The sequence below is a fragment of the Anopheles cruzii genome, chromosome 3, assembly GCF_943734635.1.
Source record: "Anopheles cruzii chromosome 3, idAnoCruzAS_RS32_06, whole genome shotgun sequence".
Classification (NCBI taxonomy): Eukaryota; Metazoa; Arthropoda; class Insecta; order Diptera; family Culicidae; genus Anopheles; species Anopheles cruzii.
Genome location: NC_069145.1, coordinates 83,845,667 through 83,862,652, shown reverse-complemented (window position 1 = coordinate 83,862,652; position 16,986 = coordinate 83,845,667). Strand labels below are relative to the sequence as shown.

The window sequence follows — 16,986 nt, the reverse complement described above, 5'->3', positions numbered from 1 at the left end:
TTGCATCCCGCTGTTCCGGTATGATACCGGATCGCGGCGGCGCTGGGGACGATGAGCCCTGAGAGGCACCATCGACAACCCGGTCCGGGATTTAGCGAATCATCCCGACCGAAAAGTCGATCGTTTCCGGAACTCATTGCTCGAGTCCCACGGCTCGAGTTGGGCGCACACTTCATAATATCGCACGGAAAACGGAAATTGTCCTGCTGTGTGTTGTACGGGTTATGTTGCCTCGAGTCTCCCGCTCTCTGTTACGGGAACTACGGGGTACCCTTGGCGCAACCAAATACTGCTCCCCCCCCCGAAGCCTGAAGAGTGACACGCCATCGGCAAACTTTTCGATATTTGCTGCTTAATAATGACATGAACTATGTTTCCAGCTTTCCCGATGCCGTTCTGTCTGCCGAGGCCATTTGATGGCGAACCAACCAACAGCGGAAAAAGGCACGGAAGAAAGCGAGTTGTGTAGTTGGCCGCCCCTCTCGTTACATCCCAACCTTTTTGTTTCCCGCCCATCATTTGATGATCCTTCTTTACATGTTTAACTTTCCAAGCCCCGTCCCGTGCACGGTGTGATGGCCGGTCGGTGCCCTCGGTGCTGCGGATGGGAAAAGTTTCGTTTGAAAAACAACAATTTGACTACAGCAGGCACCGGCCCGGAGACGGACTGGCGCCATCGGAACCGGGACCCTCTCGAGCCGGTGCCCTCTAAGCCCGCTAAGACAACACGCGCTGCACAGGTGGCGACAGGCGCCCGGCGTTCCCGGTGTTGGGTTTGGGAGAAATAAAAATCGATAATCGTGAATTATTGAGGCTCCACTCAAAAAGCGACGGCCAAGCGCCCGAGCCTGGCCCACGTGTCGCCGTCAAGCCGCTTAGCAGTCATATTGATTAGTGAGGTTCCATGACGATGACGACAAAAAAATGCAAACGCATCGCTGGTGCGTTTTGTTCCGAGATTTAGTCGAGGAGTAGTGCCTCAAAGGACCCCGACCATCGTTCGCATCATTCACTCGCGCGCCCATCGACGCAACAAGGACACACACATCAGAATCAGGGTGCGGGAAACGCGCGAAAAAAGCGCCATGTGTGTGCAAACCTGCTGCGCGATGAGTCTTTTGATGTGCGCGTTTATGTTCCGGTGGTACGTCTAGCAAAAGTAGAGCATAGGATCGTTAGCGGCCCCTGGCAGCGAGCGGCCCCTGGTGTTGAGTGACGGTGAGAGGGTTATTGAAAAAAACAACCCGTTTAATGATTGTATGGAGCAGGATTTTTCGAGAGTGCTGTCAACGGAAACGGCGCTTCTTTGAGGTTGAGTGAGTTTGTTTAGTAAAATATGTTGTGGCACGCGGTGGCACACGGGCCCGGGGCACAAGCGATGACATGCCGGGCGTCTCCATCAAGACAACCGTAACATACATCACGTTTCGGAGTGATTTTATGCTGATACTAGGTGATAGAGAAAGTCTTCACGCGATCGTAAAAGCGAGACTTTGTTTAATTTTAATCAATGTTATGAGGCTTTGCTAAAAAAGTCTCCTTAAAATGGTTTGCGAATCATGTTTTTGGGTCCTCTTGTCCATTAAAACGCTCCGCCGAAGTCGATAAACTTAATAAGTATCCTCGAGGACAACTGCAGCATCAGAATTCAACTAAAAGCTGTGTGGTTATGAACGCCTTTCAAACGTTTGAATTATCACACGTTGCTGATAAATAGTATAGTCCATGTAACCCCTCAGGTCTTTCTTTTCAGGTTTTTAAAACTAATTCTACACCAAATGCAAATTCTTTTCAAAGGTTTTCTAGGCAAACCTATCACGTATCACCAAACCAGGCAGCCATATTTTACGCAGAGATGAGCATTTGCTGAAACCGTTTACCCTCACGACCCCTAAAGGAAGGAGAGTTCCTTTCATTGCACTTCAAATTCAATTCGCACATTTGACAACAATGCGTTTTCATATTTCATTTCAAGCCGTGCCTCTGTTCAAATCGCGACACGCCTGAAGGATCCACAAAATATTCGCGTACCGGGCTAGCGGCTCTGTCTGTGGCTGACGACTGTGATGTAGTTTTTATGCCAGCGATTCACTCAGCGTTCGAGCAACGCAAATGTTTGAAGAAGCACCAAGAGTGTTAGCTCAATCCGGCACCGATGCGTAAACGTTTCACCGACGCTAGAGAGTCCTACCACCGTATCTATTACTCGGGCCGGGCATAACAAACTACATCGGTTCCGCATGGAGGTTGGTCAAACAATTCGCAATAGATCCTTGGTGCACGCCACACACGCGCGTACCTGCACAACTCAAATACTGGTCAGCGCAATTGCATCGCTGCTGCTGCACTGGTTTAGTTTAATAACTACGAACCGAAATGGGGTTAGAGTGCGGTCCATTTAGCTTGCCACGGTGAACAAGGTACATAGAGCCGTCCGTCGGGTTTCTGGACTACCGTACAAAAATACACACAGAGCACCGCGGCAGAGTCTCACGCATAACGACCGTAACGATGGGTCCACAGAAAGAAACATAAAAATTCCGCAAGAAACTCTTCTGGCGGAGAACGAAAAACAAATAACGTTGAAGGATAACGGAGACGTTGGGACCCAAAGGACATGGTTTTTTTCCCCACGCGTTATGCGGATGAGGGCAGCATAACAGAAAGGAGGAGAGAGAGAGAGAGAGAGAGAGTGGGAAAGCTGGTGGAGTACTTACCCCGACGAGGGTCTTGATGTTGTGCAGCGCGTCCTGAGCTTTAAGGGCTGCTTTTCGCGTGTAAAACGTCACAAAACAGCACCCTGTGGAAGGAAGAAGACGAAAACAGAGAAGCACGATAAAGCAACGGGACACAATGGCACAAAACGATGACGGTAACGCACGGAACTGGTTCAACAGTTTAAAACGGTAAACGAGCAACTTTGGTCATATGGTGCACAGCAGCAAATATTGAAGGCATATTATTCGGACACGCCACGATCGCGCACACACTTTTGGGACGTGCCGCAGCTGGTGGACTGCGTCAAAGCAATGCGCGTCGGGGCAAAATAGTCAGCGATTTTTTATATACAATGTACATATCATACCCAAAGATAAACGAAGCAAGACAAACTGAACAAACAGTACATACGGAGGGTGTACTCGATACATATTAGGCATTCCAATATTGATACACGGTGTACGGTGTGGCTTGGCATCGATCCTTTTTTGCGAAAGTGATGCCTCAAGCACACCCGAACGAGGTCAGTGGCATAAAAGTAAATAAAACAAAACAGTACAAACACATCAACACGGAAATGGACACAAACTGGTCAAAAGTAGAGATGAATAAATAGCGACGCACAATTTATAAAAAAAAAATGGACAACAACTGTACAGCATGTTGGCAAACGGGGCTATGGATGCTGGCGTGAAAGTGGACGAAAGAAATCAAAAAGCATCAGCATAAAACCGACGGTGCAGCGCTCATCCAAACGAGAAGGGACCAAACGTGTGCCCTGCTGTAAAGTTAAATTGAGTTCTTTTTTCATACACATTTTTTGCGTTCAACAAAATAGTGCTCTGCACTTTAATGGTTTAGCTGGACGGTACGAAGACGCGGTCCTTCTAGTGACCGTCGCGGCTCTGGCTGTCGCGACTGAACTTCGCACTGGCCCGAGACCGAAGTTGGCGTTGGTCGAGGGATGTTCGGTTTCTGTTTCGTTCCAACGGCACCACCTTCGACCGTGGACATACGGTTCTGATTATGCTGAGCTTAAGCCGCCCCGCTTCGCACCCTTACTCGAGATGCCCTCTGCCGTATTCACTGCCGTAAGTCCCTCGACCCGTTGACTTGATTCGATTCAGGTTTGGTTTTCGAGGAAATAAGGTGACAGGGTCCGAAAAGAGATCATCGGATGGATTTGCGTCTGCGGCGTCCGGGACCGGATATTAAAAAAATTCAATCGAAAAAAAAAGAACGGAACGGAAGCTGCGACTGAGGTTCGGTCTTGAAACTAATCCTGCTGCCAGTATCCTGCTGCGGCGAACGGACGGGCGACTTGTTTTGGACGCTCTTCACTCCACGCCCGGCGTACGGAGCGCAAACATAAAAGAATACAAAGTAGGGAGAGCTAGGAAAAAAATAAATAAACACAAACTCTTGATCAGTTTTCCCGAGGGGCCCCAACAGAATTGAGAGTAATCGAAAATGTGGGGAGTAATCGAAAATTCAGTGATAAAAATGAGATTCGGGTGAGTTTGATATTTTGGCGCATGTTTTTTAATACGTATTAGTCATGCTGTCACTATTAAGAGGTTTTTCGAAATGTGGCTCTTGTTTTGCTAAGTAGAAGATTTGAGTGCGTAAAATGTTAAATAGTCTTCATACATTTTTGAACAAAACATCTCCAAAAGTCGACAAAGTCTAAAAAGTACGAAATTCCTTCAATTTGTGATTTTTAAATGTTTATCGATGTTCCTTTTGTTGTTCAAAAATTTACTCATGTTCGTACAAGATAATTAAGCAATATTAAGTAGACATTACTAAAATACAGCCTGATATGTGAAATTGATATACAACCGATACCGTTGTGGTATCAGAAAAGCCATTCAAATTGTATCAAAAGCGATACACTTCAGAAGTCGGCCAGGATGCCTGTAATTGCCACAGATCGAATTGAACTCTTTCCTCGGTCCATTTGAAGTGGTGCTTTTCTACACGAACCTGTCGTGCGGGTGAGTTCTTCCAAACACCATCAAGTGGTTTCCGAATGCCCCAAATTTGTTTTCTCCCAAACCGAGCATACTGAAAGCTCGGACATTGCTTGCAACACAGTTCGTACTCACACGAGTCCACCCTCTTACGGTACCGATTCCGATTGCTTCATAATCGCATTGTTTGTGTCATCGTTGCCGTTGCGATAGCTGGGCTATCGATTTTCTTGGACAAAAATGAAGCACTCAGCTTACCACCATTGCGGATTACACTAGAATAGCAATCTGAATCCACACACTCACACAAACAACGCCCATGGAACGGCGTGGCCAACGAACGACCCATTTCCCAGTTCGATCGTATTGTTGAAACGAAACCTAATTAAGTAACTAATCTTCAATGGTGGGGAAGGTTTGCCTTGAGCCGTCTGTCAACGCCAGACACACGGCATAGCGATGGAGACACTTTCGACTGGTCTGCCATAACTCTTCTGGGTAGCTGAGTCCAAGCAGACGATAGGTTACACTCGGGGTGGTGGTAAATGGACTCTGGAGGTCACTCACTCCGAAAGACCAGCGCCATTCGGTGGGCTGGTCCTGAAACTGGAAGATGTTTGATTTCACCTCATCACAATCTTATCCGTTTTCTGATACACGTGGCGAGCAGCAACACTATCGTTTGCAGCATTACGGACACCCCAACAGCATGGGCGGTGGCGAAGGACTTGAAGACACGGAAGTCCAGTGCCAGTGTGTTTGCTTTGTGGTATCGCTTTGGAATCGATTCCTGGAAGAAATCGTCACCCATCGCCTTCGCTACGTAGTAACCGCCCATGAAGGACCGGACTCGGCCGCCCGATTGAGAGAGCTGCAGGTTGTCAAGGTACGACACCCCAGCCTCGGAGCCTTAGGCTGCATTTGTTTGGTTTGGTTTAGTTCGTTTGGTTGGGTTTTGTGGTTAAAAGGAAATGAATTCCGTTTCCCCGCCCGGCCGGACACTCCACCGGCGTGCGGGGAGAAATCGGGTCCGGGTCCCGGGTGAACCTTTTCAGGCGGCAACGAAGAAGAAAGGAGCTTAAAAAGACCCACAGCTCAATCCCTGGGATCACACTGTGGACGGTGATGGTGTGCAATTTCTTGGAAGATGTTTGTTTAATTATAATTTCTAAAGGCCGACCAATGGAGCAGAGGCTGAGAGAGGCGGCCGGTCCAGTCCGGAAACAAGGGATGAAAGTGAAAAATTGCTTTTCTGAAAATCAAGCCATCAACCACACACTGGCTGTGGCGGATCGGCCACCGGAATCGGGCATCTTATCGCTGTCTGTCTTATCAACTCGTTGAGGCAGAAATTAACTAAATCAACGAGCCACAAATGTAGCCTTTTTCTCAATACTTGCACGGTTTTTCCCGACTGACTGTTGTTCTGGTTATTGCCAAGTGATTGGACAGACAGTGGCCATAGCAAGACGTTATCATTTTCATTCATCTAACACAATCTGACTTGGGCAGATCGATGTGAGACTGGAGTAGAACTATGCAGCCTTTAGTTTGATAATCTTTCCAGATAAATAAAAAGCTTTCTTGTTGATCGAATTCATTCAACATTTAATATCACTTTATCAGCATCCTATTCTTCATCTCTTTAGTGCATCTATCGAAGGTTACTGAAGAATGTATATTTAATATTCTTCCCTTAAACTGTGAGACCGAACATAACGACAGAACCTGTCTGCGGGACAACGTTGGGAAATGGATTTTAAGCTAACCAGCACCGTCTTATGTTTGCCCCATTAAGGGCATGGTACGACGAAGAAAAGGTTCGTTTAAATGAAATTAATTTCCAATTATCAACCTTCGCCCGGCGCTGGAGTTTATCTTCGTGCCGTCCGTTGACTGCCGAAGATGTACCTTCCGCCTCCCAGGCACCAAGATGATCCTTCACAACCGTGGAGAGGTTTTCCAAGCGAGCCTAGAACACAATTAGGAACCATAACCGATTTTACAACGACGGCATGGCCCGGTGCTTGGCCCCCGGACTAACGACCGGAAAGCGTAGGGCAAGAGGCACCCGAGTGCCATCGGCAATTGTGGAACTGTGGGAAAATTGCCGTTTGGTCGGTGGTACTCACCGCGTGGTTCAAAATTTTCCAACCGAACCGCGGGAACACTGGATGGATGGAAAGCGCTCGAGCGGGCGAGGTCAAATTGCTGCACGGCCCGGGAACCGAAAGGCACGACGACGCCGGCAAGGATCTTCCGAAGGTTGTAATCGCTTCCGAAGCAAATTATAGGTTCCTCAGCGTTCCATGTTCTTTTAATGGGCTGCCACCGCTGTCGGAGTGTGTCTTCGGACGAGAAATGCGGTCTCTCAATTTTTAAATAACTTATGAATTCCACCGTGCCACCAACACGGATGCCATGGCGCATGGTCTTCTGCTAATGTTGCTGCACGCGGTACTAATTCCAGTCCCAAGCGGCCGATACAATGCACCGCGGCCAGCAGTCGGTGCAAACATGCCACAATAATGTTCACTCGAGCGGCTTTCAAGATACTCACTTGGCCGTGGGGGAAACGATCGCCACTCGGTGGAAAGTTGGGGAAAAGTTTCCTCAAGCCCGGCTCGCTTGAAGTTCGTAAGGTGGAAAAACACACGTCAATATGTTTGAATTATTAAGGACCACTACGGAGCCCCGGTGTGCGCGGTGCAGCCGTGAGTCGAGACCGACTGGCTTCGGAACTGCAACCGAGACTTGATTCAAAGTTTGGTGAATTATACATTGCCAGAGCGGAGTCAGCGTGGTGCGCGCGGCTGGTCTATGCTCGGCTTTCGGGCCGCAGGAAGTCAATGTATTATTTTGAGGTCACTAACGGTGGACGGTGGAAGCGTTCAGCGTCAGACCGACTGGCGTGACTCATAAATTTGTGATTCCGGTAAGGTATTCCAACCGATGGAGTCCCCTTTCCGATTGGGCACGAACAAGAAAGCTAGCAACATTGTTACAAACATCATCGATGGAACGAAAAACTTTATGACAGTCAATTTCGGCATGGACGTGCCAACATCGAACGCCGCCGATCGATGAACCGTGAAGTGCTCTCGTGAGACACCCAACCAAAGCACCTGTGGGCGAAAGGCTGTCCAGCGCCAGATGATCGTAAAACTGCTCCAAAGCCGTAAATATTGTGGTTCTACAGGGAAAATGGCGTGTAACTGCGGAGAAGATTGATCAAAAATGCGATTCGATTTTATTCGAGCGGGTGGTGACAAGAACGCCAAGCTGAACGGCTTCTGGCGTGTGACAAGCAGCTTTCAGCGTGGCACCTTCGTGCGGGGTTTTACTCAAGGACACAGTCCCACAGGCCCGACCATAATGTAATTAAACGGTGCAAAACACAAATGGCAGCCGACCGGGAATTAGCTTCCCTTTCGTGGAATCAAATCGTGAGTCCGGAGGTTTCCTTTGGGTACCTACATTAAATCCAAGTCGGACCGGGAAGTCCACCCGTCTCGGGTTGCGTGCGGCTTATTGAAGGCCCCCACAGTGCGAAAACTAGTGCCACGTTTACGACTGCCAACTCGGACACGGCGACGTTACGCGGTTTAATTGAATCAATTAAAGCCCGTTGATTCTGGTCGACAACCGGAACCGGGTGTTCCGGTCGTCGGTGCTGCTATTTTGATTAATATTCGCCTTTTACGCAGCGGGAGTGCGAAATGCTCGAAACGCACCAGGCGTCTCCATCGGCACCGCAAAGACGTTGGTCCCGGGGGTGTCGTCGGTACAACTTCGGGGACCACTTCGCGATCAGCCACGATTGTACAAGATGGGTCCCAGCCGTGCGTCTTGGGAGTCACTGTAGGCGCACACAATGGCGAGGTGGGCATAGGAAACTCGTGAAACTCGAGCCGATCGACAAAACCGTGCCCGTGGCCGGAGGTGTAACGCGCGCATAAATTGGTCGCAAGTGTCGATTATGAATAATTAAACATTTTTCCCGGTATTCGCAGAGTAAGGGGCGGCAACTCGATCGCTTTGATCGACCAGTATGGGTTGGGATGGTCCGGAGTGTGTAGTAATCGGCCCTATCGCCTCCGGTGAATCCTGACACCGCGGCGCACTCGGCGAAACTGACCGAGTAACCCGATATTAATTTGAACAAATTGTATTTGGCCGCTGTGCCAATAGTATAATTAATTTCGTTTATTCCCGGTATGCTCACCGAACCGTAACACGATCGGATGTAGCCCACAAGGGTTCTGATGGTTGGGTATCGGGTTGGCTTATCGGGTTTAGAGCCGTTCCGGGGTCGGTTGCATTACACACATAAACCAAACAACGGCCCAACCACACCGTGTCACACACCGCCGTCCGTGTGGCGATTGTCGCTGGCCTCCGCTAATTTCATTCGGGTTGATCACAAAATGGACGTTCACAGAGTCCACAGAGTCCACAAAGCAGAAGGGGCTGTCGGGGACGCGGGCTGCGGTTAGAGGTTTGACCAATTGGGCTACACCGCCGGACCCTCCGAGGCCCGAGGGGAGTCGGGCCCGGAACCGGAAGTTAACTTTCTAGGCAATCGACGGTCGACGGCAAACGACACCGGCACCGGTTCGGTGTGAAATGAATTATATGCAAATTATGTTTAAATTCCAATTGACATTGTCAAATTTATGGTAATTGCTTTATTATGCCGGCTATCAGAGGTACGTCAGGACGTTTTCCGCACCACCGTTCCGCTGGCCCTGGGCGGACGAAGCAGCGATAGTCAAAGCTGGGCTATGAATCAGTTTTGGCCACACTCTCTTCGCTCAACGTGCAGACCGGCCGCCGGATCGGTTCGAACATCACCAAAGATCCCGAGCCCAGGATAAGCTTAATGACGCGTGACAGTTTCTTTTGTGCATGTTCAGCTCAATCGGGCATGCGAAACCCTCGACCCAAATTCATTCACCCTGGCCCAAGGGCCCGACCCGACCAGGCCACCAGGACTTCCTTTTGCGTGAGTTGACACATAAATTAAGGAAATTTTACGATCCGGGCGCAGTCACCGGGCCTAACTGGAACACCTTCCTAACTGAAAAATGGCCCGCCCCATCGGGAGGAGGCTTTCAATTTGGGGGACCGAAGCCGAGGAGCTTCGAGGGGGGGGCGATGCTGACGCCTTCGATTGCACCTCGTGCAGGCACAGCCTTCGGGGGCTGGCATTTCGGGCCTCGATGGTTACGAGAGAGTTAGATTTTATTGCCACTAATAAAAAAGGCTCGGTGTAAAGGGTGCAAAAGCGAGCTAAAGCGACCGACGGGGAGCCCTAGGCACTGCTCAAGGACAACCCGGCGAACGTTGTGTGAAGCTCCATCCTGTGCGATCGTTATGTTTAATGTTTATGGGACCGGCTGGCTCGGGTAGCACACCGACTGCTGTGGACGAACGGGGCACGGAAAACGACCAACAACGCCGGTCAGCTGCTGGAGACACAGATGTCCTCAACGAATAGTGTGGAACGACGACGGCGAAGTGTGCCCATCGCACGCAACTAACTCAAACATTTTTATGCGCACTCGTCACCGGTTAATGCCGCAAATTAATAACGAAACATGGCACGTTCGGGATGGAAATTTTATCGGTCAATAGTTTGTTTCGGAATTTTCAAACGAACTATTGTGGGAATCCAAATTTTTAGCTTGAATTTTGAATCAAAATAATTAATTGGGATTCGGCAGCATAGTAGGATAGTTCTTTTATATTCAAGCCAATCTTGCTTGCTGGATCACACACTCACTTTGAAGTTGCCATCCATTTTCTGCCTTTTCAGTGCTCTTAATAAAACTAATCGGTCTCATACATTAATTCTGCAAACAGAAGGCACTTTGCGTAGGAAGGTACTGCAAAAGTGGTTTAACATCACCGGGGACATTAACCGCACACGTGACGAGAGCCAAAGTTTTCCACTTGGGCTAGAGACGGATTATAACCAGCACGGGCTACAAACTAAGCTTTATGATGTAAACTTTTTCACCGAAGGGAGATTGAAGAGGCTAAATTGGAACATTTTGCCCATGATTACACCAAGGACAGGGTAACTTTTGTACGCATGAATGTCACAACCACAACTATCGCTATAAATGACACTTGACACGTATACACACTCGCAGAGGACGGTAAAATATAGTTATACTCTTGATTATACGTTATATACGCATAAAAGGGTCGTTGAGGCAAACGATTTTGTTGTAACAGCTCGAGGTTACTTCCACACTCTTCAAAGCACGCAGGCGGCCAATAACTATAGCGTCGATTGTGGTGCGCAACAAAAACTATTATTCCGTTACCGAACTATTAGCAGGACTGTCGGCAGCCATTAACTTCAGAGGCACTACTACATCGGGCACGCTGATGACCGTGTGTGTGGGACTCGTGTTTTGTGTTAATAATATTTTATGAACAGCCGTTCAGGAGCATAACCAGGTGGTAGGTTGGATCAGAGTTGGATGGCTCAAAATTAAACCGTAAAAGCGCGAATTTGTGATCCAATAATAATTGATGAGCTATTAGGGGTCGAGTTTGGTCGATGGTGCTTCAATTATTCACCCTTCTCGGGTGGTGATGGTGGACGCATAATAATTGCATGACAAACCCCATCAAAACTGCCAACCAACTATTACTTGATCAATAGTCAGGGGTTTTTATGCGTTTTTTTCAGTTTTCGGGGTTCGCGCCACAGCGCCATCGCAGATTATGCGCTTAATTAGTGCACGGTGATGGCAACCGCGCCAATTCGGCACTAGTTCTACTCCAGTATGTCGAAAATTAAATATTTAATTTTCATTTTTAAACCATATTTGATCCACCTTTTTTGAGGGTGAATAATTTATTTCCACTAACCACCCAACAATGGGCCCGGTGTGTGGTGCGGAATCAACTGTGCCCTAACGAAGCAGTATTTGCTGAATTTTGCCATCGCAAATATCGGACGCGCAAAGCAACTATTCGGGGGCGCTGGGTCGATTTTTTGCGTTCGGTTTGTTTCCTGGATTCTTTTCATGCAAATATGTTGCGGAACAAAAACTGTGATAACTTTCGAATGGTTTATGCAGCTCTGGGTATGTTGAAAAGAACGAAAAAACCTACTTCTATTCAATTGTACTCCAAGAGCACCGAAATTAATTTATTATCCTTCTTTTGAACCACTTCTGGCAGCCTGGCGGGCGTGCCGGCGTGTATATTGTGACTCACCATTCCATCACATGTGGCAGCCATGCTGGGTGAAAAGCCACTCGTTTTCCATTCCACAAAAAGGAATCGATCGTGCCGCCGAAGCGGAATATACCAGAAATAAAAGTAACCGAGTTAAGGGACTGGGTGCAAACCCAGGACAGAACACGACTGGGTGAGAGCGGAACGGAAAATCGATAGCTCGATAACCTAAATATATCAATTGCATTGGCCGAGTGGCCACATACAACTGACCAGCGACGGCCAAACCTCAGGTTTCCAGCCAGCAAAAGGCTACGCTGCCAAGGGATTGCGCCATCGCCCATCATCGATTTGAATAAAACGAGGACGGCACAGGGTCCGGGAAGCGAGAGGGAGAGAGCGAGGGGCAGTGAAATGAAACACGATAGAAACACCACTAATCTGCTCGATGGCAGGAGCCCTTCCGAGGTTCCGACTTCGATGGGCTGCACTCTTTGGCGAGCCATCCACCGCTCGCATGCTCGTTATCTGTAATTACTTCTAGCAGCATGATTCGGACCGGACCGGAGTGCATTTCGAACTAGAGAAGTGGAGAGCACCTCCGGCCGCAACGGCTCGCCGCCGCTCCAGCCATTCTGTCAGTAATCTAGCTCTGAGGTCTAATTAAGATTGTCAACTTAATTACTATCGCTAAAGTTTCAGCTTTCACTCCGGGGCGTCATTTTTTCCCTCCGTCTACCAGTGGAAAATGCTGTCGGACAGGATTTTCTAATGGGAAAATGTATGATTGCAATCCCCTCGAACCGCTCCTACTCCGAAGTGGCCCACTTTCAATCCCGATATCTTGGTGGCGGCGGGAAAATTGGTTGATTTTCGATATCGCTCTAAATTTTATGGGGCACTACCAGCGGACAAAACCCTTTAATGAACCCCGAGAGCTGGGAACGGTAGAACACTTTGAGGTGGCGTCTCCGGATGGCGTCGTATCGCTTTTAACGTGACCAGTCGTCGGCAGCTATCTCAGACGAGTTATTCCACTTTCTTTTGAGAACGGATAAAAGAAGTATATCACTTGTGAAAACTTAAGTTTGTTCAATTGTAAGCTTCTTTAAATGTTTTCTACAGCTATAAGAAGGTATTTCAACCCTCAACGGATTAAGGAAACTCTCGAACATTCTGTAGTTATTCCATTTACGTGGCGCTAATGGTACTCGGCAATAGCCTTGACATTTATACAGCCCGACGAACGTGACCCGCAGCTGGCTGTTCTCACGTTTTGTGTCAAATATGGGCCACACTACGCAAAGAGGGCGGCACAAACTTGGCAATCTGTCGAAAACTAGACTCGTCCATTCAAATTTTACCGCGTGAAGATTTGCCGCGCGCAACAAAAAAGGCGGCAATTTACTTTTTGTGACGTTCCGTTTCGAAACTCTTTTCTCTTCGAATACTTTCGAGGAAAATAGGCGTCATTAAAAATTGAAATACTCCCACCGAGTCGAGTCGATGGGAACTTTTGCACCCCGGGCACCGGCGGGTCCGTTTGAAAATCGGTTTTTGCTTCTTGTCTGGTGCCAGTTCAACAATTCCTCCTTCATTCGTTCCATTTAATGCCTAAAACATGAGACAACGTTCTATAATACCTTTTTTACTTTTCTTTGCGCGGCGAATGAAAAATCGTGACCGACTATTATCGCTCCCTGGTTCGCGCTTCCTTTCGTGCACTTGAATGTCATTTTATTTGATAACTTGTCCGTGACCGAAAAGGAAAGTAAGGGAAAAATCTTTCGATTAAATTCTATCCATGGAGGCTTTTGATAAAGGTCTGGCTTTCGTCGGCGAATAGAAATGACGCGGCTTGAATGAGCGAACGATCGAATTTTCGTGGAAAAAGCTGGCCTTTTGGGTAGTATTTCTGTCGAAAGTTGCGCCGAAGAAATCGTGCCCCGGCCAACAAAAGAGCGGGGACTATTTTGCGCCCAACCAGAACAGGTGAATCTCGATCGAGCCCACGGCCGGTCGAGGTTCGTGATTTGGTGTTTCGCAAGCAAGGCGAATGGTTCGTTTTTTTATTATTGGGGTTCGACGATAAACCCTTGTACGTGCAACGAAGCACTTCGTCAATAATCCCTTAAGCAGATTGTCAATTTTGCAATTTCTGTAACTTTGCCAAAGGCTCGCGTCCCCTTCCGTGGTCTAGTCCTATCTTGTGGGCCGCAACTTGACGATGAGAAAAAATACCATACGATACAGAAATAAAATGTGAGAAAATGCTACTTTCAGTCGAGCGCAGCAAAGTGAAAGACTCTTCTTACAACGCGAAAGCCGATTTCTTGAGGATTAGAATTACAATACGATAGAGTTCGCACCACTTTGCGAGCAAAATCCCGCAGAAGCAGAAGGTAGAGTGTAATTTGGACTACAACTAGCCATGGCTCACCGATTATGATAAATTTAATAATATTTCCTTTTTTTGGTACAAACCACTTCTCAAAGGCCTTCTCGGCCAATCATCTGTGAGAAATTAAATTCCCCAATTTCTAACCATATAGCCCCTTTCGAATAATTATCTATTTTTCACGATTCCACAGCCCCGGTTCCAACATTAAAGACTTTAGTTTGTAAGGGTCGAATTTTGTAGCTGTCGTTGGGCGGAAATTGTGATTTTTGGAAAAACCCCTGGCAAATGGAAGCCAAAACACAATTTAGATCAAACCAACATTTTGACAGCCCTTTCATCTTTCGGTGGGCCGAAGAAAAACCTTCACCGACTAATTACAAATCTACCGGACCCAAATCAAGTTTCGGTTTCCGTTGGCCACGGCCACCGCACCGCCCGTGGCCTTAATCACGAAGAAGCCCACGACGGAGTGAAGCCGTGTAAGCGAAGGCGGAAGGCAAATGGTGGTAACGAATGAACGCAAATGCCAACATTTAAACCGAAAAGCCCCCGGCAGAAGGTTAGCGAAAGTTATGAGCCAAGTTGATCCCTGTCTTGCTGCCGCCATCATCGAGTTAATGTTTGGTTTTTCCGTAGCAATGGGCAACGGATACGAATAAAACGTGATTCAAACCGAGCTGATCCACAAATCTGTCTAGAGCGCGCAGAGTGTTTCGGCGACCGTGATCAAACCATCGGAAAAATTACGCTGCGTTTTGCACTTTTTACTCTTGCCATAATCCATACCTTTACCCACTGAAGCCCACTTTTGTGGTTAAAGTGAGCGACCGAGATGTTCGTGGTACTTCTGTGTTCTGTGTATCTTTTCTTGATTGCTAAGCCTACAGTGCTTAGAAGGTTTGGTTACTTATACTTCATCCACAGTCCGGGTTCAGCTCGGAGTACCGTAACAGGGTCCCGGAAATCTTGTGTGATTATTTCGTCACCTGCACTTCCGCCGTACATAATCTTTCCAGACACCTTAAGCTCCTGGTTGCTTACCGAGAAAGCCTAAGCATTACCTAATTTATCGTACCTGAACAACAGGCTGGTTGCGAAAGCAAGTGAAGCGCGATTTGATTCAATTTGAACTTGAATTTAAATTAGGAACCACGTACGACCGCCGAGGGGAACGTTTCTGGGAGCGCAACTGAAAATCTGCGCCATAAGAGGAAACCGAAAAATAGCGCTTCGTCACGTTGCGTTTTTTGCTTTGTTGCTTCTATCAGATCAGTCCCTTGACGCAAAATCTGCCGGGAATTCTCTAAAAAGGTGCCAAGCCAAGCGTGCGCTGTCCTGTGCGTCACGCAATGTCATGCTGATGACCGGAAGAGGATAAGAAAATCCCGCAAGAGCGTCCCGACTCTCGACAGTAAGGATGCGAAACGCCGAACAGTGAGGCGGCATTCCGCTGAATGGCGCGCTGCTTCACGCGGAAACGACGAGAATGGCTTCAAAACGAAGCGAGCGAAGTTTCCCGATTTCCCCCACATATTGTGGGCGATTTGATTTCAAAATTTCTTCCCAAAAAGGGGCAGAAAATCGAAGCATGACGTCGTGACACGCGCCTTCCCCGGCCAACGCCGGATAGGAGGGCCGACTCACAGCGAAGGTACATCTCCGCCCTGATGATGAGGTAATCGAAAATTTTTGCTAAATTTTCTGCGGGTGGATTTGAAGGAAATCCTTCACGGGGGAGGCAAGAAAGCATCACGAAACCGAAACCATGACAAAATGCGGGCTTTACGCCGATGACGTGAGTGGATTTTGTATCATGACTCAAACCGCCGTATGGCTTCCGTGTGTATGTCTTGTGTAGGTGCGCCTTCGGATCCCGTTTCTCGGCGATACCGATTTCGATGGGCATCAGCAACCAAAAAAATCTCTGCAATCACGAGAATACACAACGGTTGAGTAATTGAAATTTCTTTCCGCCATAACGTGACCACGTAGGGGGTTGAACACAATAAGGTATGAACTGCTGCTTTAGTAAATTCGATGTGAAGACGAACTAGATGAGTACGAAAAGTAATAAAAAGTTCAATCCATATCATAAGTAACTCTCAAACAATGTTCACTTGGGTTGTACATAAAAAAATATTTCACAACGTCATCCTCAAGGCCTAGGATTAGTTAAGGTAACTGACAAGGGCTCCAACTCTAACTAGGCCAGTGCCGCGTCTCTCAATTCACACTCTGTTCGCACAGATCCACGGCTCAAAAGAGGCGCACTTCACGGGCTCATGGAAGTACTGTCGACGCGCAATCCCTTAAATTTCAATTGCTGAACAAACAGAGATCGTTCCTTCAGTGGCAATAATCCCCTCTAAGATTTCTGTATCACGCTACTGCGATTTCCAAACCCCGGCACTGACACAAGAGTACCCTATTTCCGAGTTAAAGCTTACTTTTTGCCGTTACTGTTTGTCCGTTCGATCGGCCTTCGGCGCTTGCCAGGCACTGGTCAAATGAATAAATCGATGTGTTGCACTTGGCTCGCACTTTTCCAACCTTCTCCGACCGACCTCGGATGGTAGCGAACAACCATTATGGTCCACCAAGAGTCGTCCGTCCATCGTCGTTCCTGTGAGCTCGAGTACAGCGTGCATTACTTTTATTTCATCTCCCAGGCCATTCCGTTTTGCGTCCTATTTT

The 16,986-nt window shown here is 47.9% G+C and overlaps 1 protein-coding gene across 1 annotated transcript in view; it reads right to left on the bottom strand.

The window, feature by feature from the left end:
* LOC128275204 (CUGBP Elav-like family member 2) overlaps positions 1 to 16,986 on the bottom strand; it is a 170,225-nt gene that overhangs the window by 80,041 nt on the left and 73,198 nt on the right. Inside the window, exon 3 of the mRNA XM_053013619.1 lies at positions 2,718 to 2,800. Within this exon, the coding sequence (XP_052869579.1) occupies positions 2,718 to 2,800 (83 nt within the window). The remainder of the gene's footprint in view (positions 1 to 2,717; positions 2,801 to 16,986) is intronic.